At 33.2% G+C, this 26,827-nt stretch overlaps 1 protein-coding gene across 1 annotated transcript in view; it reads left to right on the top strand.

Annotated features, from left to right (window-relative positions):
• Window positions 1-25,759, top strand: part of LOC145307614 (C-type mannose receptor 2-like) — a 39,135-nt gene extending 13,376 nt beyond the window's left edge. Inside the window, exons 3-17 of the mRNA XM_080150070.1 lie at window positions 3,862-3,909; window positions 4,212-4,337; window positions 6,303-6,398; window positions 6,648-6,712; window positions 6,853-6,946; window positions 13,264-13,284; window positions 17,769-17,816; window positions 18,186-18,311; window positions 18,395-18,490; window positions 18,737-18,801; window positions 18,941-19,034; window positions 19,658-19,696; window positions 22,817-22,945; window positions 24,993-25,079; window positions 25,621-25,759. Of these exons, the coding sequence (XP_080006196.1) occupies window positions 3,862-3,909; window positions 4,212-4,337; window positions 6,303-6,398; window positions 6,648-6,712; window positions 6,853-6,946; window positions 13,264-13,284; window positions 17,769-17,816; window positions 18,186-18,311; window positions 18,395-18,490; window positions 18,737-18,801; window positions 18,941-19,034; window positions 19,658-19,696; window positions 22,817-22,945; window positions 24,993-25,079; window positions 25,621-25,691 (1,205 nt within the window). The 3' untranslated portion in view covers window positions 25,692-25,759. The remainder of the gene's footprint in view (window positions 1-3,861; window positions 3,910-4,211; window positions 4,338-6,302; window positions 6,399-6,647; window positions 6,713-6,852; window positions 6,947-13,263; window positions 13,285-17,768; window positions 17,817-18,185; window positions 18,312-18,394; window positions 18,491-18,736; window positions 18,802-18,940; window positions 19,035-19,657; window positions 19,697-22,816; window positions 22,946-24,992; window positions 25,080-25,620) is intronic.
• The last annotated feature ends 1,068 nt before the right edge of the window (window positions 25,760-26,827 follow it).

Raw genomic sequence — 26,827 nt, 5'->3', positions numbered from 1 at the left:
ATAGATTTCAAAAAGTTTGTGTGTTTTTGTCTATTATTTTGTATTTTTTAAGTAGATTTATTTCAAGTAAAATATTTCTGTCATTCTAAAAAGATAACCAAAGATATTCTTTATTCATTAAAGTTTTTATTCAACAGATTCTAAATATCTAACATCTTAAAATACAATATATTTAAATAAAATTATCACAGTATAAATGAGATTATCAAATGATGAATGGATGTAATCTTTAAAATCTCCGCCCTCATTTGACAAATTGTGCTTATATTTCATAATCTGTCATTATAACTTAACCCCTTACAGTCAGGCCGCACCTTAATCAGTCGGGGGGGGGGGGGGGGAGCGTTCAACGCCCCCTCATGTTATCTCAGTTCCTATTAGAGCTAGAGGGCTAAATTTTTTTGTGTAAGTCCCCTGTGTTATGATGAATTTCCGACCTTAAATAAGTCAAGGTCAATTTTCCCTTCCTTCACCCTTTTATTTAACAACCTTTGTTTTTAGGTCCTTTTTTACTTAAAAATTTTTAAACGGCTGTAATTTTTTTATTTTGAAGCTAGCATAAATTTTTTTTTTGCAGAAAATGTTAATCTTTATGTAAATTTTATATTTTAAATATCAAAATATAAATTTCAGCGGCCGCAGCTGTACTTGGCAGCTGCCAGCCGCCACAGTCGGCGGTCGGCGGGAAAACGGCGGCGGATCTTTATGAAATTTTAATACCTTATGTAGACATGTAAGAAAAGCTTAACAGATCGGGCCCCAATTTCCACCTTAATAGATCGGGGGGGGGGGGGGCCAAGAGCCCCCCCCTCTATCTCGGCTCCTGGTATAGATAAAGACGTAAAATTTTTTTCTGGTGGTTCATGTGTATTTTTAGAGAAAATTACTTTTTCTAGTCATAGCGGCCAGACCGCTCCTTAGCCGCTTTTTAGCGGCCAGCCGCTAAATTTTAAAACAGCTGTAGAGCGGCCAATTTTGCAGCTAGGATGACCAAATTTTAGGACGAACTTTTATTTTTTATAACAAAAAAATTACTTTTTCTGATCATCGCCAAAAAAACGGCAAACAACGCAAACCGCCATTTTCGGCGGTTACGGCGGTAAAACGGCGGTTGGCGGCGCAAATTAATATTTTTGTCTGTTTATTATTGCTCAAGGATTTACCAAAAAAAATTATAGGTCTCTAGCTGTCATATTCATGATATATGTCTGTAGTAAAAGCCGGACAAAAATCGGTCATAAAGTCGGTCAGGGAGCGGTCAAACGGTCATAACACAACTTTTCAACGCCCCCCCCCCCCAACCAATCAAAATAGGGTAAAATTTTAAAAAGCATTTTTATAAAATAAAAAAAAAACTTTTTTGTCTACAGAGATTTTTTGTCAAATAAAAAAGTTTTATTTTCTTTGTTCTATATTATTAACCCTTACAGATCGGGCCCCTATTCCCACCTTAATAGATTGGGGGGGGGGGTCATATTGACCCCCCCCCTCTATCTCGGCTTCTGTTACAGATAAAGACGTAAAAATTTTTTCTGATGGTTCATGTGTATTTTTAGAGAAAATTACTTTTTCTAGTCATAGCAGTCAGGCCACTCCTTAGCCGCTTTTTAGCGGCCAGCTGCTAAATTTTAAAACAGCTGTAGAGCGGCCAATTTTGCAGCTAGGATGACCAAATTTTAGGACGAACTTTTATTTTTCATAACAAAAAATTATGTCTGTAGTAAAAGCCAGACAAAAATCGGTCATAAAGTCGGTCAGGGTGCGGTCAAATGGTCATAACACCACTTTTCTCATAAGGTCATTGATATCTCAGTATTCAACAAAAAAATTTTAGGTTTCTATCTTATATACAAAGTCATAATGTAGAAATTAAGAATTATTTAGAATTTTTTTTTAATTTTGGTGCTACCCAACCGACTTTGACCGGACACCACAACCAACACAGACCAGATGTCCTAATAAAATCAACTCTTGCCAACGTATAATTACTAAACTTAAAAAGTCATGAAGTCACAACTCTCTATCTTACCTACAAAAAAAATGACATTGAAAAAATAGAGGGGGGGGGGGGTCAATATGACCCCCCCCCCATTTCTGTAAGGGTTAAAGAAAATTCTTATAATTTAAAAGCATCACAATCAAGAAATGAGAAAAAAGGACAAATTGCAGTTTCTTATAAATGCTTTTGTGGGGAGCTAAAAAGCATTTCACCTTCAAAACTCATTAAAATACTTTTCTTAGACCATTTTTTCTCAATTAATATTGAAGTTTAAAGATTATTTTATACAAAATGGAAGAGTTATTTCAATTTTTTTGCACAACATTTTTCACATAAAGCATTTTTTGATACTATATATCTATTATAGAGGCCGCATTTTTAGAGATATTGAAATACACCATTGACAAATTTGATGTACTTTTTTACAGAGAACAAGGACATATAATCATTTTTTCTGTATTCCTTCTGGTTGTTTCTGAAAATCGGAAAACTCAGTTTATTTATAATCACTCTGTAGTGTAAAGGAAAACCATATCAGTCCAGCAGTTATCCAGCAATATCCCAAAAACATTACTACTTTATATGATACAAATAGAGGAAGTCACCCCTCGTTTCTATAATTTTTCTTAAAGTTTTCTCTGTGGCAAAATGAAACCTTGGTTGTTTGCAGTATACACAAAAAAATCAAATTGGTAAAAAATAAACCCAGTTTATTATTATTGCATCATTGCAAAAATGTACAACCAGCTATATGTATAGTAAAGTGCACGTTGGTATTCAAGCTTTGCTTTAAGGCAGTCAGTTTAAAGTTATCATGTATTATGAAAAAAAATATATAATAATGAGTTATCTTTATATATGTATATAAATATGTAATAATATGCTCTTTATTTAAGTTTAAGCCTGTTTTCTAAATTTAGAAGGCAGGTGGAATATTTCTGTGTATTGATGTATTATCTTTATTCACCAGGGATAAGCATTAAGCACCCCAATTTCTTACCCTCCCTGCCCTAAATGCCTAGAAATATGTTTATCTATTATTAATATCTTAATTATTGTGCTGTTATTCATTTACCCTGCTACTTGTGTATTATCTAATATTGTGTAGTTAGTCCTATTTAAATCTGTCGTCCAATACCATCCATCTGCCGAAAGAACTTGTTAACCCACAGCTCAGGCTACCACAACTGGTGCCATGACTGCAAGATGCAGTGACAGACTAGAACTGCTGTAGAAACGACATGGGGGCTGAACAAGAAGTGGACAAGAACTCCCAGCCAGAGCTGGAAATTGAGAGTGGCAGCCAGTAGGCACAGCTAATGAGCAACTGTGGTTAAGCAAGTCCAGTGCACTAAGGGCGCAGCTGTAGAAAAAAAGGACAGCGTTAGCTGCAGGAGCACTGGATTCCAGTGTATTACATAATGTAATACACTGGAATTACGTGCACAGCCATTGTGGGGACACTAGACAGCTGAGACAAAACCAAGAGGCTCCGGCACGCTAAGGGTGTAGCCATTGAGGAAAAAACAGGAAAAATGGACAGTGTTGGTTGCGAGAGGCAGCAAATTCAGGTGTGCTATGGGCACAGCCGTTATTGACAAAGCCACTAGTATTAATATATATCATTACTATTTTATTATTGTATTCTGGGTGTTTAAAAAAAACTGCATATTCCGGTTTAGGAAACAAGCATTAGGAGTGTGAAAATAATTATTTTAGAGATATCAAAAAACACCTTAAGTAAATTCGATGTATATCTTTATAGAAAATATAACCTATAATTATTTTATTCATGCTCCTTCTGGTTGATTCCCAAAACCGGAAAACATAGTTTTTTTGGAACACCATGTATTATCATTCAGCTTCTGTCAGTAGATGTCCTGGAGATTGGACAGAAGACCCATCAACAGGTAAATATGTAAAAAGTATCTAAAAGTGCTTCCTTTTCCATGATCTAAGGGTAAAGGGATTGGAAAGCATTTTATCTAGTCTTAATATTCAAAAATATATTTCTTTACTAATATTCTTTTATTTTGGCATAAATATGTGACAATATTGCTGTACTTTAAAGATATCACAAAAGAGAAAATATTAAAGTCTGATATCTAGGTAAAATAGAAAATGCCAAAAATCCTTCACTCGGGGTTTAGCAAGATAAAACAATAGGATTTATATTATAGTTTCTCAATGGATAATTTTGAAATAATTATAGGCTCATGTTACAAAATTCTGAATGAAAAGATGCTCTGGGAAACTGCTAGACAAAAATGTGCTTCTCAATACCCAAAAGCAAGACTTGTTAAAATAAGTTCCAGTCATGAAAATGAGTTTGTCAAAGGTAGTAATATTTAATTAAGACTATGTTCTATTGATTGAAGGTATCATATTCGTGAGAGATTCTTCGTAGAGAACATAAATTTGGAAAAATCGTACAGGAAATTCGTATTCATAATCCTAAAAAAGTGGGGTTGTTTCAAGGGCGTCCGAGTCTTTTTCATTTGAGGGGGGGGATTTCAATTTTTTTTTTTTGGGGGGGGGGGTAATCTTTATATCATATAGGTAAGGGCATCCAAGCTTTTTGATTTTTAGGGGGGGTAAACATACAAACTTCAAAATTTTGGTCTTTATTTATTCTCCTTCAAAAAGGTGGGGTCTGTTCCCCTTATCCCCCCTATGTGAACGCTCTTTTGGAGTGAAAGGAAGTGCAAATTACCATGGTAATCATACATTTACAATTAAAATAAAAAGGAAAATAATAATTAATTAATAATAGAATTGTGGGGAAAAGGCTAAATTATCTTATAACATTCAATAATCCTGTTCAGAAAATAATATCTCTTATAATTAAGTTAACAATATCATGGGGTATTACAACATTTTTAGGGACTATAAAACTAAAAGCTAGAGGCAAAGTTTTATTTTCCATATTTTCATTTCTTATTCAAATACATCTTGTAAAAAGTTTCAATTATTTGGACAAAAACAGTCTTCTCTGAACTGAGAATACAATTTTTTTTAGCTGTAATGTATAAACACCAAATGTCAAATGTAGTATTGAAATATGAGTATAAGTCTGTCACACATTTCTGCAAATTAATTACATAGCAAATATTTATGTATCCTAGTATTGGAAACATAATATAAAAGGTTAAGAAATGTATCTATTACATTAACATACTAGCTGCTTCTTCTCTAGCCTCTAGGGTATGTTTGGGGATGTTAACCCTAAAACCTTCCCTGGACTTATGTAAAGCTTCCTTAAAATGAAGAACTCAATTGGATCAGCACTTATTGAGATCTTAAGCTTCAGCCAAAAAAAGGCTAAAGGCTAGTAGATTTCATAATCATAAAATAACAATAATTTAATTTGCTAAAATATATAAACACTCATATATAGATACAGGATGTAGTCACAGAAGAAGTTTATTACCCTATTTTTATAAAGGTGTAATCAAGGATACCAATGTAAAAGTTAACAAAATACATAATTCTTTACAAAAACACACACAAACACACTTACATAATATTCTCTTAGGTTAGGCAAATTTAGTGTTAGACGAGTTTCACAGGGACAGTACATTATGGGAATAGAGAACTGTAGGATAAAAGCCTATTGCAAGTGCTAGAAATGATTTTTTCCCCCAAATAAGAAACAATGGTGAATGATGAGATATGTAGGTATGAGTTAAAGCACCCAAACTTTTTTTTTTTTTTATCTTTTCATTTAATCCAATTAAGTTGCACTTTAAAAAAGGTGTTGTATTAAATTTTATACCTGTTAGTATCAATCCTTAAAAAATTTATATTATATGCATCTGTTTGTAATTCTACCATACTCACAGAGTTCAGGGATAAGTAAATAAAAAAAAAATTTCTTAAAAATTGATTTCAAGCTTTAAACATAGAAATTTGCATAGTAAAGAAAATGTTGATTATGTTATTATTTGTTGTGATTATGTTACCATATGTTGGCATATACTTGTTTAATGTACTCTGAGATACTTTTACCTTTTTTAAGACTTTTAAAAAATATATATATACATTGAACATTAAAAAACCTTAAAATTACCTTTAAATAATAGATTTATTCTTTAATTAAAATTGAAATTCACTGTAGTAATCTATTTCAATATTTTTGATCAATTTTCGTATCATTTTATTTGAACTATCATGAATAGATCACAACGAAAAAACTTTTGTACGAAATTTCTATACGTTTGAAAATCCCAGTGATCACCGTTCTATCATATGTGTAGTATGTAGTAATCTATATTTTATTATGAAAAATCTTACCATCATTTAGGTTTATTTTCACAAGCTGGGGAATCTAATGGCTTCTGGATGGGGGCTAACGATATACAATCTGAAGATTCTTGGGTTTGGACTGATGGGACACCAGGTGCACATTTTTATTTGTTTGTAGGAAAAAATTTTGTTTTCAATTTAAATATTAAAATAAATCATTTTGCCTAACTTCACGGTTTTGCATTGAAGAGTGTGGAATGTAATATTTATGCACTGACGTTATGTATGTTGTGAACAGACAGTTCCACAGTTCAGAAATAGGTTCTATCAGTGCACCAAATCCACTTCCATTCAGAGCATTTGGAAAATCTATTATAATTATCAATGTCAATTTTAATTAAAGTGAACTACACTGACTGGGGGAGGATGGAACCAAACAATTATGATGGTGATGAAGACTGTGTTATGGTAATAATATGTTTAGAGAAGATTTTTATCTCTATAGTCCAGAATTTTACAGTTTGTACTTTCTGTCAACATATTATATATTTAAGAAATTTAATATACCTATTTAAAACCAATCCAAAATGTTAAAAATTCTTGATTAGTGGCGTAGGTGGAGGTCCAATCAAGATTTTAAATGGAATGATGAACCATGTAATGGAAGATATGGCACATTTCCTGCTGTCTGTGAGATACCAGGTAAGGAGATTTGTGTTTGTGTGTACCTAAGGTTCTTGCAACTCACTAAACTGATATTGTTCTCTTTTTAGTAGAGATTTTCATTAGTTCATGGAAGGTTTAAAGTATTTTGGAGGAGTGTGCCGCCACCCTCCAATAGAAATGGTTCTCCTTTCCAATATTTATTGTTCCATAACAGGTTGAATATGTTGAGGAAGTGTACAGCCAGCCTACAAAATGTTCCCACACCCCTCCTTAACCAAACTTTAGATTAAAAATTTTTTCCAAACATTCGGATAATTGGGCATTCAAATAGGACCTAGTGGTAGTTAGAATCAGTTGAGAACAAAATCCTAGCCGTTCCTTCTTGCCAGATATTGCCATTTTAAGATTTTAAATAAAATTACACTAAAAATCCAAATACAAACTTTAATCTTCTTTCAATTTTTTAGTATAATTTTAGTGAGACAGCCCCAAAACAGAGTATCTTTGCTCCTGTGGTCATATTGACTGTCTGGAGTTCCTAACAGAGAGTGCCTTCATGTGTTAACACAAATAGGGATTCGAACCCATTCCCAAAACAAACAAATGTGGAAAAGCTGTGTAATACAGCATGATGTCAGTATAGATAGATGGATGACCAGCGAAGGCAAGGCATATCCTAACCAGAAAACCTGATCATTCATCCACAGGCCCCAGTGGAACACCTATGAGGTCTGCACCACATGTTTTCTGGGGTGTTGTTCACCTGCTCCTATGGATTGGGCAGGTTTAGACCTAATGGTGCCCTCAGACTCCCATTAACCCTGCCTTTTGAACTATGGGGTATTTATCAGCCATTGTCTTCTCTATCTAGATCCCTGTACCCAAAGTTATTCAAAGTTATTCAAGAATCTAAAGGGATAAGACAATGTCTAATAAATTGATGTACATCCCCAATAATGATGCAAAAAATTATCCCTTCTGTAGTTTAAAACTAGAAGTTGAAACTATTAAACACTCAACTTAATAAATCAACCAAATAAAATTTACTGAATTTCCCCAATGTTTTAACCCAAATGTAAGAAAACACCGTTATAACACTTTGGGGACTAATTTAATAAACAGCTCAATGTCCCCTCCCTCCCTGAACTATACAAGAGTGTATAACTAGGGAGGGAGGGGACATTGGGCTGTTTAATACACTAGTCCCGGAAGATTTATAATAACATTTTTTTTATTTCTTTGCTCAACAACTTTGGAGACTTTTATTGAATTTTAATTGGTTGGTTCATTAGGTTAAGTGATCAAACGTTTCAACCACTAGGTAATCAACAAAAAAGGGTCAGATTGTGTATCATCATGGGATATACAAATAAATTTATCAGCCATTGTCTTATCCCTCTAGATCCCTGTACCCAAAGTCTTATAATAACTTGAACACTTTCATTTTTATTACAAAACAAGAAATAACATGTTACTGAGGGATCTAAGGGATGAGACTATGGCTAATGAATGGATGTACATCCCTATTAATAATACACAAAATTAACCCTTCTGTAGATTAAAATAGTAGTGGTAGAAACGATTGAACAGTCAAATTAATAAACCAATCCATCAAAATCTATTGAAAGTCCCCAAAGTTATTAAGTCAACGAATAAGAAAAGGTTATTTTCAAACTTTTGGGACTAGTGTATTAAACGGCCTATTTTGTCCCATCTATTTCTGATACTTATTAAATGCAAATCTTTTCTATAATATGAGTCTGAACGAACTCCGTAAAGGTTAGCTCTTTTATTTAATCTAAGCAAGTTGAAATTTTTTGATTGAAAACTTTGGTTGATGATTCCTGTAACAATAAGGGTTTAGAAAGTGTAGCAACTCTGCAATCGGTACTTCTGCTTTATAGCTTTCGTTTTTGATATATTGAAGACGTAAGTTTAATGGAAATTATTGCCAGTTTCGCAAGTGCCAAGTCAAGCACATACCCCCCTCACCCCCATCTCCCGACCTTGAAAAAAGGAAGGGATACTTTCTAGTTTGTTTCTTAATTATATAAGGTCTGGTTTGGATAGTTTATATTGGGTACCAGGGACCCTTGCAAGTTAATATAAGGAGGGAGCGGTTATCAGGGATAAAAAGACACTTTGAGGGAAAGCACCGAACATCTTTTATAAGCTAAGACAGTTCTTTCCATTAGGTCAGTACAAAATTAACAGAGATAAACAATGAATAATGACACATAAAAAGCTAATGTTAAAAATTATCTAAGTTTCACAAGAAGAGCTTCTCCATAGTACTTTCTAGCGGAAACGCTTCTAAAGGACTCTTGGGCACCTTAGAGAAGTGTCAATCCTCTAATTTTATCTAGGTGTTAATAACTGAAACATTCCCTGGATCTATCAGAAACTTTACTGTAAAGAAGAAACAATTGCATACATATATAATAGGGTTGGGCCGATACTTTTTTGGCCGAATTACCGGATATCCGGCCAAATAACCGGATATCCGGCCAAATAACCGAATATCCGGCCAAATAACATATATTTGCCGGATATCCAGCATTTTAAATCTGCCAGATATCCAGTATCCGTCCAAAAAAGTATCTGGCCCAATCCTATTATATATGTATGCAATTTGACAATTTTGTATTTGGAATATTACTTGCTACACCTTCATATGTTATAATTGAGACTGCCCCCATTTTTTTTGGTAAATTTCACACTTGAATTGAAATTTTGTAAAAATCTTTAAAATTGGGATGGTACAAAAGCCCCAAAAACGCCATAAAAACAGGTTTTTTTTGCAGATTTCAAAAACTTTGCAGTGCTTGTACCGTCGCAATTTTTGCACTACAGAAAAAATATTTTGCATGGGTCATTTCTATGCATAAATCAACCATATTTTGGCTGGGGGCAAAAATTTTAACAACATTTTTCAAATCCGGGACGGGGTAATGCACACCACCATAATCTCCTGGAGGATCAAGATCAGGGTAGTGCTAATTTGCATCTTCAGCGAAGGTATACGGCCAACCACCTGCAGCTATCCTTCTGTGGCAGCTGTGCTGAGATGTGATTGGCAGGGGAGCATCTCATGAACAGGGCATGGGCAAGGTGTGTAACATCACTCTGAGCTTGGCCAGGGTAAATGGGAGTCTAAGGGCCCCATTAGATCTCAACCTGCCCAATCCTAGGGTGCAGGTGAACGACACCCAAGTAAACATGTGGTGCAGACCTCAAAGGTGCTCAACTAGGGCCTGTGGGTGAATGATCAAGTTTCTGGTTAGAATAGGCCTTGCTGTCTATCTGTCAGTGGTAAAAATACTGACCTCATGCTGTAATACACAGCTATTCCACGTTGGTTAGTTTTGGGAATGGGTTTGAATCCCTATTTGTGTTAACACATGAAGGCACTCTCTGTTAGGAACTCAAGGCAGTTAGTTTGGCCACAGGAGCAAAGATACTCTGCTTTGGGGCTGTCTCGCTAAAATTATACTAAAAAATTAAAGAAGATTTAAGTTTTTATTTGGATATTTAGTGTAATTTTACTTAAAATCTTAAAATGACGATATCTGGCAAGAAGGAACGGCTAGGATTTTGTTCTCAACTGATTCTAACTACCACTAGGTCCTATTTGAACGCCCAATTGTCCGAATGTTTGGAAAAATTTTTGGATAATATAAAGGAAATGAAGTCATTCCTAAAAGGAATAGGAAGGCTATTTCCTTTCCTTTTTCTTACAAATTCTCAGTAAAGAAGGTGATTTCTGTCCACTATCTTACAAATTCTCACTAAAGGAAGGTGACCTCTGTCCACCATCTTACAAATTCTTCCTAGTTCTTAGAAATTCTTCCTTTTCCTCACTATTACAACCATGTTTAATCAATCTACCTTATTTTACCAAATTCTTCCTTATTCTCAGAAATTCTACCTTAATTACACAAATTCTCCCTTATTCTCAGATAACTTACCTTATTCCAAGAAATTCTTCCTTATTCCAAGAAATCTACCTTATTCCCCCAAATTCTTCCTTATTCTAAGAAAATCTACCTTATTCCCTCAAATTCTTCCTTGTTCTAAGAAATTCTACCTTATTCTAAGAAAATCTACCTTATTCTAAAAAATTCTTCCTTATTCTAAGAAAATCTACCTTATTCTCCCAAATTCTTCCTTAATCTAAGAAAGTCTTCCTTGTTCTAAGAAGATCTACCTTATTCTAAGAAATTCTTCCTTATTCTAAGAAGATCAACCTTATTCTCCCTAATTATTCCTTATTCCTCCAAATTCTACCTTATTCTAAGAAATTCTTACTTGTTCTAAGAAAATCTACATTATTCTGAGAAATTCTTCCTTATTCTAAGAAAATCTTCCTAATTCTCCCAAACTCTTCCTTATTTTAAGAAAATCTACCTTATTCCCCCAAATTCTTCCTTATTCTAAGAAAATCTACCTTATTCCCTCAAATTCTTCCTTGTTCTAAGAAATTCTACCTTATTCTAAGAAAATCTACCTTATTCTAAAAAATTCTTCCTTATTCTAAGAAAATCTACCTTATTCTCCCAAATTCTTCCTTATTCTAAAAAAATCTACCTTATTCTAAGAAATTCTTCCTTATTCAAAGAAAATCTACCTTATTCTAAGAAATTCTACCTTATTTTAAGAAAACCTACCTTATTCTTCCTAAATCTTTCTTATTCCCCCAAATTCTACCTTATTCTAAGAAAATCTTACTTGTTCTAAGAAAATCTACCTTATTCTGAGATATTCTTCCTTATTTTAAGAAAATCTACCTAATTCTTGCAAATTCTTCCTTATTCTAAGAAAATCTACCTCATTCTAAGAAATTCTTCCTTATTCTAGGAAAATCTACCTTATTCTAAGAAATTTTTCCTTATTCTAAGAAATTCTACCTTATTCTAAGAAAATCTACCTTATTATAAGAAATTCTTCCTTATTCTAAGAAAATCTACCTTATTCCCCAAAATTCTTCCCTATTCTAAGAAATTCTTCCTTATTCTAACAAATATTTCCTTATTCTAAGAAAATCTAACTTATTCTAAGAAATTCTTAAGTTAGAATTTCTTAGAATAAGGTAGATTTTCTTAGAATAAGGAAGAATTTCTTAGAATAAGGTAGATTTTCTTAGAATAAGGAAGAATTTGTCAGAATAAGGAAGAATTTCTTAGAATAAGGAAGAATTTCTTAGAATAAAGTAGAATTTCTTAGAATAAGGAAGAATTTCCTAGAATAAGGTAGTTTTTCTTAGAATAAGGAAGAATTTCTTAGAATAAGGAAAAATTACTTAGAATAAGGTAGATTTTCTTAGAATAAAGTAGATTTTCTTAGAATAAGGAAGAATTTCTTAGAATAAGGTAGATTTTCTTAGAATAAGGAAGAATTTGTTAGAATAAGGTAGATTTTCTTAAAATAAGGAAGAGTTTGGGAGAATTAGGAAGATTCTCTTAGAATAAGGAAGAATTTCTCAGAATAATGTAGATTTTCTTAGAACAAGTAAGAATTTCTTAGAATAAGGTAGAATTTCCTAGAATAAGGAAGAATTTGGGGGACCAAGGAAGAATTTGGGGAGTAAGGTAGATTTTCTTAGATTTAGGAAGAATTTCTTAGAATAAGGTAGGTTATCTGAGAATAAGTGAGAATGTGTAAGGAAAAGGTAGACTTTGTTATGAAAAGGTAGAATTTGGAGGAACTAGGTTAATTTTCTTAGGATTAGGAAGATTAAGTGAGATTTAGGAAGGTGATTTTTATTCTCTTTTTCAGATATGTGAGAAAAAGGAGAGTGATTTTTGTCCATATTTCACTTATCTGAGAAAAAGGAAGATGATTTCTGTCCTTTTTGGAATGAAATTTCTGTCCTTTTAAGGAATGACTTCATTTCCTTCATATGATCCAAATTTTTTAATCTAATTTTTATGCTACCCTTAGTTATCCTAGGTTGTTTGATCTGACATTAATGTGTCACGAACTGCAGTTTGCAGCAGTATATAATTGATTGATAGTAAAAATTTAAAAAAATTTCTACTGTTATCATCTCTTTTTTATCATAAATATTCTCTCTAGTAAACAATAACCTGCAAGTTTTAGATTTACAACGTCTTGTCCACCTGTGATTACTAGTCCACCTACAACTTGCCCTACTGTGACATCATCACATCATTTTCACGCACAATAATAGCAACTGTGAAGGCTACTGCCAGCTCTGCCTTAAACCAGCACCATTGCATAAAATTTCCCCATTTTCCAACGCATCAAGATTTAGATATAGGGCTTAAACTTAAAGGGTTAGGACTTTTTAATGGAAAGAAAATTATTGTTTTATTATTATGATATTATTTCAGTTACATTTGATGAAAACACAGGTAAATTGATTTTGTATATCTTTAATTTCATAACAACAATAAATTTAGATATATTTATTATTCTCATTGATGAATAAATATTATTCTAATTAAAAATCATTTTATTCAACTCTTAAAAGGACCACCCTCAAAAAGGGCCTATATGAAAAATTAAAGACCACTTTCTTCAACAATTAAGGGTCAGAGATTCCGAATCTGGCATCCATTTTGGTCTAAATATCCTCATTCATGGCGAAAAATGACGCCAAAGTTGACTACCCTTCAAAAAAGGACAATATTAGGAATAAAAAATCTACCAAATTATTTTGATCATAAGATAGATAGATAGTTAGATTATAACTATTTTATTTCTTTCTTAAACATCGAGAGAGAGAGAGAGAGAGGGAGAGAGAGAAGGAGAGAGAGATGGAAATAATTATAAAGGGAGAGAAAGAAAAGATATTTTTTTTTATGGAATGTATGTTATAATATATAAAGATTGAGAGGGAGAGAGTGAAAAAAAGGAAAAGGTGAGAGACAGAGAAAAAGAAAAGAAGGAGAAAAAAAGACAGAAAGAGAGAGAAAAAAAGAAAGAAATAGAGAGTAAGAGAGAAATAGAGAGAGAAAAGAAGAAAGTAAGCGAGAGTAGAAGAGAAATAGAGAGAAACAGATAGAGAGAGGGAGAAAATAAGAAAAAAGACACAGACAGAGAGGGAGAGAGAAAAGGAGAAAGAAAGAAATAGAGAAAGAAAGAGAGAGAGGGAGAGAAAAGAGAGAGAAGGAGAAAGAGAAGGGGAGAAAGAGAGAGAGAGAAGGAGATAGAGAGAGAGAGTGAGAAGGAGAGAGAGAGAGAGAGAAAGAGAAAGAGAGTGAGAGAGATAAAAAGTGATAGAAAGAAAGAAAGAGGGAGATAATTAAAAAGTGAGAAAAAGAAAGATATTTAATTAAATAGAATGGAATACCTTATGTGTAGTATGTTCATAATAAAGTTAGTCTGTTAGTCTCTCTGGTTATCTGTCTGTTTAACTGTATGATACTGTATGATTAATAAGTCACTTCATGTACTATATAACAAACTGTATCCATAGGTACAAGAATCCTTTAAAAGGTTTAAATAAATAAGTTGATATTATCATTACACTAGTTGCTTTAACCCCAGCCTCTTGGAGAAGGACAGAAAAATTGCCTAAAACTTCCCAAATATATTTGTAAAGCTTCCATGTAAAGTACAATCCATACAAACCAGTAGTTCTAATGTTTCAGGTGGGGGGGGGGGTCATTTTTTCTAGGAACAATTTCTAGGGAAGTTGTAGATAATCTTCCCAAAATAGTTATAAACATTCCTTGGACCTATAGGAAGCTTCACTGTAAAGAAGAACCACATAGTTTCAGCACTTAGTGAAATCCTTTGCTATAGACAAAAAAAAACTTACTACTTTACATAAAAGAAAATACTAGCGACTACGCACCTCTGGGGACACTTGAGGTGGATGGAGGGTTGAAGTCGACCACCCCCCGTTATTAATTTTAGTTGTTGTTATCTTGTAAACATAAATGTGTTGTTTTGATGTTATAACTGCTTATATTATATCAGCCACGACCACTTTTATTTAAGTTCTGAAGTAAATATAAACTCTTGAAATTGCATTATCTATAGAATGTCAACAATTATATCAAACCAGATTCTTCAAAATTTTTCTGTCTGTCCGTCAGTCAGTCATTACTTAATGCCATGGGAAAAATAAAATTTTCTCGACTGAAGATAGAAGGCTAAAATTTGAAGTGAAGATTTCTATGGCATATGCATATATAATCAATAAATTGTCTGTCTGTCTGTCGGTCATGCTTCAAAAGGGGCAAACATTAAGGTTTTGTGATTTACTTTGTTTTTTTTTAACTTGCTTTGTCTATGTGTCAATTTGATGATATTTTTCTGTGTATTTATTAAGTTTTTATTTAAATTTGATTTAAAGTATTTGAATTTGTTACAGGGTTTTCATTTACTATATATATTTGCAATAACTTTTTTTTAATAGATTCTTCCAATTTTTAACATTTACAAAACAGCCTGCTTTATTGCTTCAAGATCCATGTCAGATCTATATAGGAAATAAATGTCTATAAATAAGCTCAAGTTTTCCAAGGAATAAATGTTTAAAACTCATAGTGCTCCAATAACCCATAATAAACTCTCATTGGCCAGAATGATGAGACCCATTATTTTACTTTATTAAAAATAAATTAATTTTTTCATTTCATGTTGCTATTTACATTATATTGAATTATCAATTTTTAATAATAAAAAGAAAATTTAAATTTTTTATATAGTAAATTTAAGAAAATTCTGTTGTAATAGAATTCGATTGTGGTGACACTTCCTTTTTTGTGTTCAAATATTAAAACTAAAATTTTAATCATATTAACCCTTTGGTGATGGAACTGTGAAAAAAAAATATGATTAAAAAAATCTTTTTAAAATCATTTAAATTATTAAATATTTACTTCTTTCTTTTAGATAGTAATGGCGGGGGAGAAAAATTGATTTATTGAGAAATAGATAAATAGATATGTTCTCATAGAAAACTAGCCATTAGTAAGATAGTTATATCAAGCCAACTCTAGTATTTGTAATAATTGTACCTTCCTAGTTTATGTATGACATTCCTAAAGGCGAAGCTTTAAAATCAGAAATAAGGACAAAAGAAACATTAACCCTTGTAGAGTGTTAAAACTTGTAAACAAATAAGTGAGAACAAAATTGTAACTATTTTTGTTGCAAAATTGCATAAATACTCACGTTCAATTTTAGGACTTGATTATAGAGTTGCCTTGTATTGTTGTCATATACATCATTATTCAAAAATTCAAAAGTTGGTGCCAAAAAACATTACAGTCACTAATTGTAATCTACAGAAATGTATCATCATTGGGAATGTATTTCAATGTATTAGCAATTGTCTTATCTCTTTAGATCCCTGAAAGTTTAATATTTTTATTTTATCTTTTTGTTATGTTTTTTCTTAATTAGAAAAGGGATTTTCTCTCTTATTATCGCTTTCTCTCTCTCTCTCATTTTGTTTTTCTCTCTCTATCTCTCTCTATTTCTATTTTTCTTTCTCTCTATCTAGTTTAGGCCGTCTTGACCATATAGCAATTTTGGTCAAGTATTGACTTCAAAGGTAAAAGAAGTCTTTGAGATCTTAAGCTGAAGACGTCTAACCATAGCCAGGACCAATCAACAGGATATATATATATAGATAATTTATTGAGTTTACTCTATTATGATAGTCCTGAAAAAACAAATTAATTAATAATCAACAAACATTAAGAAATAGTTATATAGTATTGATATCATTTGTTGTTTTAAAAACTTTGGGGACTTTTATGAATCTTTATGAAAGTAATTAAGAACTTATTAATTCTTTGGTCAAATTTGCTTATAAAAGAATATCATTTGGCTAAATGAATCATGTAATAATGCATTGTAATAGGCACACAAAAGATAGACAACATAAGTTTATGAAATCATAATTATAATATTTTACTTTGCTGGCTAAAATCAATTTTCCTTATATACCACACTTTTCTACTCCAAGGATCCCTTTCATACCTAAAGTGTTTCATGGTGAAGCCCCTGACTAGCTATTAGATCGCTCCACTCTCTGTGACACACAAGAGAGAAAGCCCACTATTTGTCCCAAAATATGTTTTCTCTTCTTTGTTTCCATTTGAAATGCATACACACACAAAATGCCACGCCACATTCTCTGGTCTCAGTTAATCATTAAAGATTAAAGTAGTCAATCAAAATTCATACCTTTTACAATTCTACTTAAGCAGCTTGTGTTAATGGTAGAATAAAGTCATACATACCATGAGAACTCTATTTCTTTCTTACTCTCTCTTTCTTTCTCATTTTCTCTCTCCTTTTCTCTCTCTGTCTTTCTATGTCATTTTCTTCCTCTCTCTCTCCTTCTCTCTATTTCTCTCTTACTCTCTCTTTCTTTCTTCTTTTCTCTCTCTCTGTCTTTCATTCTCCTTTTTTCTTTATCTCTGTCTCTTACCTTTTCCTTTTCTTTCACTCTCAGCTCTCTCTCTCTCTATCTTTATATATCATATCATACATTCTATCAAAAAAATATCTTTTCTTTATCTCCCTTTATAATTATCTCCTTCCTTCTTTCTTTATCTCCTTTTCACCCTTTCTATCTCTCTCTCTCTCTCTCTCCTCTCTATGTTTAAGAAAGAAATAAAATAGGTATAATCTAACTATCTATCTATTTTATGATCAAAATAATTTGGTAGATTTTTTTTGCTAAAATTGTCATTCGCTGGTCAGTTCCCGAATTATCTATTATTGAATTTTAAAAGGAAGCATAAATGGTGGATTGTCTAACCCTTACAGATTGGGCCCCAATTCCCACCTTAATAAATTGGGGGGGGGGGGGACTAATTTAGACCCCCCTCTATCATAGTTTTTTGGAACACCATGTATTATCATTCAGCTTATGTCAGTAGATGTCCTGGAGATTGGACAGAAGACCCATCAACAGGTAAATATGTAAAAAGTATCTAAAAGTGCTTCCTTTTCCATGATCTAAGGATTAAAGGGGTTGGAAAGAATTTTATCTAGTCCTATTATTCAAAAATATTGATTTAAAATAACTCACTGTTCTTAAAATCCTTTCTTAAAATTGATATTTCTCTTATAATATTCTTTCATTTTGGCATAAAAATCTGTGTTTCGAAGTAAATATGTGACAATATTGCTATATTTTAAAGATATCACAAAATAGAAAATATTAAAGTCTGATATCTAGGTAAGATAGAAAATGCCAAAATTCTTCACTTGGGGAGTAGCAAGATGAAACAATATGATTTATATTATAGTTTTTCAATGGATAATTTTGAAATAATTATAGGTTCATGTTACAAAATTGTGAATAAAAAGATGTCTTGGAAAGCTGCTAAACTAACATGTGCTTCTCTGAAACCAAATGCAAGACTTGTAAAAATAAGTTCAAGTCAAGAAAATGAGTTTGTCAAAGGTAGTAATATTTAAATTAAGACTATGTTCTATCATATGTGTAGTTATCTACATTTTATTATTAAAAATCTTACTATCATTTAGGTTTATTTTCACAAGCTGGGAAATCTAATGGCTTCTGGATGGGGGCTAACGATATACAATCTGAAGATTCTTGGGTTTGGACAGATGGAACACCAGGTGTGCATTTTTATTTGTAGGAAAAAATTTTGTTTTTGATTTAAATATTAAATTAAATAATTTTGCCTAACTTCGCGGTTTTGCATTGAAGAGTGTGGAATGTATAAATTTATGCACTGACGTTATGTATGCTGTGAACAGTCAGTTGCACAGTTCACAAACAGGTTATATCAATGCAGCAAATCCACTTCCATTCAGAGCATTTGGAAAATTTATTTTAGTTTTTTATGTCAATTTGAATTATAGTGAACTACACTGACTGGCGGGATATGGAACCAAACAATTATGATGGTGATGAAGACTGTGTTATGGTAATAATCTGTTTAGAGAAGATTTTTATCTCTATAGTTCAGAATTTTACAGTTTGTACTTTCTGTTGACATATTATATATTTAAGAAATTTAATATACCTATTTACAACCAATCCAAAATTTAAAAATTCTTGATTAGTGGCGTAGGAGGAGGTCCAATCAAGATTTCAAATGGAATGATGAACCATGTAATGGGAGATATGGCACATTTCCTGCTGTCTGTGAGATACCAGGTAAGGAGATATGTGTATGTGAGTACCTAAGGATCTTGCAACCCACTAAACTGATATTGTTCTCTTTTACAGTAAAGCTTTTCATTGGTCCATGGAAGGTTTATTCTATTTTAAAGGAGGGTGCCGCCACCCTCCCAATAGAAATGGTTCTCCTTTCCAATAATTGTTTTTATTGTTCCACAACAGATCAATTATGCTACCCTTAGTTATCCTAAGTTGTTGGACCTGACATTAATGTGTCATGAACTGCAGCCTTGCAGCAGCATGTAATTGATTTTTAGAAAAAGTTTGAAAAGTTTTCTACTCTTATCATCTCTTTTTTATTATAAATATTCTATCTAGTAAACAATAACCTGCAAGTTTTAGATTTACAACGTCTTGTCCACCTGTGATTACTAGTCCCCCTACAACAACTTGCCCTCCTGTGAAGTCATCATGTCATTTTCTCACACAAGAATGGCAACTGTGAAGGCTACTGCCAGCTCCACCTTAAAACAGCACCATTGCATACAATTTTTCCTATTTCCAATACATCAAGATTTAGCTATGGAGCTTAAACTTAAAGGGTTAGGACTGTTTAATGGAAAGAAAATGATTCTTTTCTTATTATGATATTATTTCAGTTACATGTGGTAATAATGGATATTTTGATGGAAACACAGGTAAACTAATTTTGCATATCTTTAACTTAACCCTTAACGGTCAGGGGGGGGGGGCGTTGAACGCCCCCCCATTCGGTTTTTTCTATCTCATTTTCTGTGTGTGAAAGATAAAGAGCCCAAACTGCTTGACTTTTTAAGTATGGGTATGACACATAACTGAGAGTTAGAATTTTTTGAAAATCTCCATCCTGGCGGGCACAGGATGCCAGCAAACCTGGCAGGGTCATCCAGGTAAACAAACAAAAATATTTTTTTGACTTAAACAAAGCATTTTATCTTACCAAAATACTAAAATATCCTTTAGTAGTACATTCTCATCTTAAATACAGGTGTTTAAGTCAATTTCAGGTTCCAGGTATGATCCTGCAGGTCCTGATCCTCCAGGTCTCCAGAAATCTTTTAAAGGCTCCTGTGGCCGCAATTTTTGACTTAGAGACTTCAAATTTTAAACTTAAGCTTTTCTTTCATGTCTTGATAATGTATTAAAATTTCATAGAGATCCGCCGCCGTTTTCCCGCCGACCGCCGACTGCGGCGGCTGGCAGCTGCCAAATACAGCTGCGGCCGCTGAAATTTATGTTTGATATTTCAAATATAAAATTTACATAAAAATAAACATTTTCTGCAAAAAAATTGTTCTTCTAGCTTCAAAAATAAAAAAATTACAGCCGTTTGAAATTTTTAAGTAAAAAAGGACCTAAAAACAAAGGTTGTTAAATAAAAGGGTGAAGGAAGCGAAAAATGACTTAGACTTATAAAAGGTCGGAAATTCATCATAACACAGGTTTCTTGCACAAAAATTTTTAGCCCTCTAGCTCTAATAGGAACTGAGATAATATGGGGGGGCGTTGAACGCCCCCCCCCCTGACTGATTAAGGTGCGGCAAGGGGCCCGACTGTTAAGGGTTAATAACAACAAACAAATTCTTAGATATATTTATTATCCTCATTGATGAATAAATATTATTTAAATTAAAAATCATTTTATTCAACTCTTAAGGTCACAAAAAATGGTTTTACATATTATAGCTTCCATTGGGCCTATATGAAAAATTTAAGACCTCTTTCTCCAACAATTTAAGGTCGGAGATTCCGAATCTGGTGTCCATTTTGGTCTAGCTGTCCTCCTGTCATGGCGAAATATGCGCCAAAGTTGACTACCCTTCAAAAAATCCGTGAATGACAATTTTAGCAAAAAAAATCTACTTTAATTATTTTGATTATAAGATAGATAGATAATTATTTTATTTGTTTCTTAACCCTTACAGATCGGGCCCCAATTCCCACCTTAATATCTCGGCTCCTGGTACAGATATAGACGTAAAATTTTTTTATGGTGGTTCATGTGTATTTTTAGAGAAAATTACTTTTTCTAGTCATAGCAGTCAGACCGCTCCTTAGCCACTTTTTAGCGGCCAGCCACTAAATTTAAAACAGCTGTAGAGCGGCCAATATTGCAGCTAGGATGACCAAATTTTAGGACGAACTTTTATTTTTTATAACAAAAAAATTACTTTTTCTGATCATTGCCGAAAAACGGCAAATAACGGAAACCGTTATTTTCGGCGGTTACGGTGGTAAAACGGCGATTGGCGGCGCAAATTAATATTTTTATCTGTTTATTATTGCTCAAGGATTTACCAAAAAAAATTATAGGTCTCTAGCTGTAATAGAAGCCACGATATTCATGATATATGTCTGTAGTAAAAGCCGGACAAAAATCGGTCATAAAGTCGGTCAGGGAGCGGTCAAACGGTCATAACACCACTTTTCTCAGATGGTCATTGATATCTAAGTATTCACAAAAAAAATTTTAGGTTTCTAACTTATACACAAAAGTCATAATGTAGAAATTAAGATTTATTTAGAATTTTTTTTGCTACCCAACCGACTTTGACCGGACACCACGACCGACACAGACCAGATATCCTAATAAAATCAACTCTTGCCGACGTATAATTACTAAACTTAAAAAGTCATGAAGTTACAGCTCTCCATCTTACCTACAAAAAAAATGAGATTGAAAAAACTAGAGGGGGGGGGCTCTTTGAGCCCCCCCTTCCCCCCCCCCAATCTGTAAGGGTTAAACTTTAAGAGAAAGAGAGAGAGAAAAAGGGAGGAAAGGAGATAAAGAAAGACAGAAGGAGATAATTAAAAAAGAAAGAAACAATATTTTTTGGATAGAATGTATGATATTATATATAAAGATAAAGAGAGAGAGAGATTAGAGAAAAGGAAAAGGTAAGCTACAAAGAGAAAGAAAAAAAGGAGAAAGAAAAACAGAGAGAGAGAAAAGAAGAAAGAAAGAAAGAGTAAGAGAAAAAATGAGAGAAGAGGAGAAAGAGAGAGGGAGAAAATGAGAAAAAAAGATAGAGTAAGAAACAAATAGAGAAAGAAACTGAGAGAGGAAGAAAAGGAGAGAGAGAGAGAGGAGACGATAGATAGGGAGAAAAAAAGGAAAAGGTAAGAGACAGAGAGAAAGAAAAAAGGAGAAAGAAAGACAAATAGAGCAAGAGAGAGAGAAAAGGAGAAAAGAATAGTGTGTAAGATAAAACTAGAGAGAAAGAGAGAGTGAGAAATAGAATGAGAAAGAACAACAGAGAGAGAGAGAGAGAGAGAGGGAGAGAGAAAGAAAGAATAAGAAAGAAAAGAGAAAGAAAGAGAGAGAGGGAGAGAAGGAGAGCGAGAGAGAGCGATGGAGAGGGAGAGAGATAGAGAGAGAGAGGGAGAGAGAGAAGAGAGAAGAGAGAGAGATTGCGAGAAAAAGAGAGAGAGAGAGAAAGAGAGCAAATGATGATAATGAGTGAAAAAGAGAAAGAAAGAATAAATTATACATAAAGTGAAAGAGAAAAAGAGAGAGTGAGAGTTATATAGATAACTACTCTTACTATGGTACAAAAACAAGATTACTATAGTGAAAATTTTATCAGACAGCTTGAGATTGTTTGCTATTTTTTATTTCTCTCTAGTTCCTGAATTTTCTATTGATGAATTATAAAAGGGAGCATTAATGGTGGATTGTTTTAAAATCAATAAACTAACAGTTTGTTTTTTTTCCAACTAATATTTCCCCCTTAAACTTATCTAAATTTCATTGTTTATAAATTCTTAAATATTTTCAGGGCATTGTTACAACTACATACTGCTAGATGATAACCATAGAGCTTGGATTGAAGCAAAGGATGAATGTGGAGGACAGGGTGCAGAACTTGCTTCTATAAGGTCAAGTCAGGAGTGGCTATTTGTAAAAGGTTGGTGACGATTTTTTAACCCTTAACAGTTGGGGGAAAGGAGGGGGGAAGGCGTTGTGTTTAAAATATAGAGGACTTTTAGTTGCTATTATAAACAAATAATGAAATTTTATTAAAAAAGATGATAATTCATAAGAATGAAGCTCTAATATCATGGTTGGACAAACAACCATAAGCGCTTCTAGAGTGGCAGAACCTAAAAAGAATATAAATATTAACTAGGGTTGGGCCGGATATTTTTTGGCCGGATACCGGATACCAGATATCCGGCTGATTTCAAATACCAGATATCCAGTATCCGGCCGGATATCCGGCAAATATCCGGTTATTCGGCCAAATTACCGGATATCCGGCCGGATAACCGGCCAAATTACTACATATTAAAATATCAAAAAAGGATATAGTTCCTTTCGTGGCAATTCGTTGACTTTTTAAAATTGCTTTTAATAGGTTATTTTAGGTTAGGTTAGGTTATATTTGGTTAGGTGATTGCCCTGCAGGGTTAGGCAATTGGCCGTGCAAGGTTAGAGTACCCAGCGAGGGGCTAGAAATAGGGGGAAAGCTACTGTGAAAATACGAATAATCGCTCCTTAAGGGGCGTACCACGAAAGGGACTATAACCGCAAAAAAAATTTCTTCATAAACTGGTGTTTTATATTATACTAGCGGCTGCGTCCCTAGTATCTAGGGATATTAAAAGGGACATGAAAGTGCAGAAAAATAACTTAAAACCTTACAACGATTTTTTTATAAAAATTAAACAGCCTAAAACCACCCTGGGACCTATAAGAAGCTTCACTCTAAAGGAGAACCATATCGGTTCAGCGGTTAGCGAGATTCTTCGCTACAGACAAAAAAAGCTTACTTCTTTATATAATAGGATAAAATTAAGGTTAAAACTTAAATTAAGTAACTATTTAATGATCTTTCTTCTTAGCAAATAAATCTAATTAACTATTACTACACTCAATCTGTAATATCAACCCCTAATGGTTGGAGGATGGGCGGGAAGGTGGCGTTGAATGCCTGCCCCCCCCCCCCCCTTGTTTTTTTTTCTTTTTTATTTTCTGTGTATAAATGTAGAGGGCTATAACTGAGTGACTTTCGAAATATGGGTCTGACATATAACTCTGAGTTAAAATTTTTTTAATACCTCCTTCCTGGCAGGCACAGGATGCCAGCAAATCTGGTAAGGTCATTCAGGTAAAAAGTAAAAATATTTTTTTACTTAAACAGAGCGTTTTATGTTATTTAAAACTAAAATATCCTATAGTCGTACATCCTCATATGTAATATATGTGTTCAAGTCGATTTCAGGTTCCAGGTATAATCCTGCAAGTCCTGAACCTCCAGGTCTCCAGAAATCTTTAAACGGTTCCTGTGACCGCAAATTTTTACTTGAAGATTTCAAATTTTAAACTTAGGCTTTTTTATATATCTTCATGACATATTACAATTTAATAAATCCGTTGCCGTTTACCTGCCAACCGTCGGTTTGCGGCTGGCAGCTGCCAAGTACTGCTGCCTCCGCCAAAATTTATGTTTTGAGATTTCTAATATAAAATTTACATGAAGATAAACATATTCAAAAAAAATTGTAATTCTAGCTTCAATAATAAGAAAATTACACCCATTTAAGATTAAAAAAACAGAGATTTTTATTGTAGAATATAAAAGATTATATTGCCGGATATCCGGCCAGATAGTTTCAATATCCGGTATCCGGCCGAATATTGAAAATGGCCGGATATCCGGCCGGATATCCGGCCACACCGGATATCCGGCCCAACCCTATATTAAACAAAACTGTATGAAAAGTTACAAAATTTCAAAAATTAGCAAAACTAGATAATATAATTATTTTATTCAAAAAAGTTCTTAGACATACCTAACTCTTACAGGAATCACCATTACAAGTTTGAAATTGATAGGAAAAATATATCTTGCCTAAATTAACAATAAGATTATCCATAAATACCAACCAATAAAATTGAAACTGCAAATAGAACTGGTATCATGTTTATCTACATGTTATAATATTATTTAGAAAATATACTAAGAGGAGTTAATAATTTCGTATGGCTTGGTGGTACACAACAGGAATACACATGGGTGTGGACAGATGGATCTCCAGGTATTAACTGTTTGGTAGTTAGTAGTAACAAATAGATAAATAGAAGTTTTTTTTTGTAGTTCCGTAAAGTTGCGTCCAAAATCCAGTCAAATGCACTCATTAGGCCAAACTGTTCTTAATTTTGATCAAATGCATAGTATAAATAAACGCAAACTTAAAAACAGTTAAAAAAAACCTAATAAGGATTTGACTGAAAGCTTACAACTAACTTGACGGAATTACGTGGAAAAAATTACCCTGATTTTTTGGCTCTTCAAAATTTAAAAAGTGATATGGGTGGTGGTTGGGCACTGACACTCCCTCTTTGATTATTGCAAAAATCCCATCTATAAAGATTTTTACCCCCCCCCCCCTCCACAAAAAAAAATAAAAATTAAAAAAGATTGGACATCCAGCAGGCCCCCATTTATGTTTAAATATATTTTAAAATAAAATGATCCACCAGAGTATTTTGTGTGAAAGCACCGTTGATATTTTAGGTGGATTTCTTTCTTTGTATTTGTATTTATGTAATAATTTAATATTTTACTTTATAATTTAGTTAGTTTTACTGACTGGATACCAGGGTCTCCGGGGAACAAATCTGATATGAACTGTCTTATGGTAAATTGATTTTTTATAATCTTAGTACCTGAAGAGTAAAATAAGAATAAAAATTCATTTTAAGATATTGATCCAAGTCAAAGAACTCCTAACAGAAATGTAACATTGAGGTCATTTCTGCAAAATATTTTGGTTTTGATGGTTATTTCAGGATTTTTCTGGCTAGGATCATAATTTTTAAAAGGAATTTTCATCTTTGTTCTATTTTTTAAACCCTTACAGATCGGGCCCCTATTCCCACCTTAATAGATTGGGGGGGGGGGGGGTCATATTTCCCCCCCCTCTATCTCGGCTCCTGTTACAGTTAGAGACATTTTTTCTGGTGGTTCATGTGTATTTTTAGAGAAAATTACTTTTTCTAGTCATAGCGGTCAGACCGCTCCTTAGCCGCTTTTTAGCGGCCAGCCGCTAAATATTAAAACAGCTGTAGAGCGGCCAATTTTGCAGCTAGGATAACCAAATTTTAGGACGAACTTTTATTTTTCATAACAAAAAAATTACTTTTTCAGATCATCGCCGAAAAACGGCAAATAACGGAAACCGCCATTTTCGGCGGTTACGGCGGTAAAACGGCGGTTGGCGGCGCCAATTAATATTTTTATCTGTTTACTGTTGCTCAAGGATTTACCAAAAAAAAATTTAGGCCTCTAGCTGTAATAGAAGCCACGATATTCATGATATATGTCTGTAGTAAAAGCCGGACAAAAATCAGTCATAAAGTCGGTCAGGGAGCGGTCAAACGGTCATAACACAACTTTTCTCAGATGGTCATTGATATCTAAGTATTCACCAAAAAAATTTTAGGTTTCTACCTTATAACCAAAAGTCATAATGTAGAAATTAAGATTTATTTAGAATTTTTTCTAAATTTGGTTCCACCTAACCGACTTTGACCGGACGCCACAACCGACACAGACCAGATATCCTTATAAGATCAACTCTTGCCGAGGTATAATTACTAAACTTAAAAAGTCATGAAGTCACAACTCTCTATCTTACCTACAAAAAAAATGACATTGAAAAAACAGAAGGGGGGGTCAATATGACCCCCCCCCCCCCCGATCTGTAAGGGTTAAGACAAATTCGGTTAGTAGAGAGCATTGGTGAAAATTTTAGTTTTTTTTTATTTCAGTAGGTTAATATAC

The sequence above is a fragment of the Acartia tonsa genome, chromosome 15 (assembly GCF_053477335.1).
Source record: "Acartia tonsa isolate MP-2025a chromosome 15, ASM5347733v1, whole genome shotgun sequence".
Taxonomy (NCBI): domain Eukaryota; kingdom Metazoa; phylum Arthropoda; class Copepoda; order Calanoida; family Acartiidae; genus Acartia; species Acartia tonsa.
The sequence above is the reverse complement of the archived record's forward strand: the minus strand, read 5'-3'. Positions and strand labels throughout refer to the sequence as shown.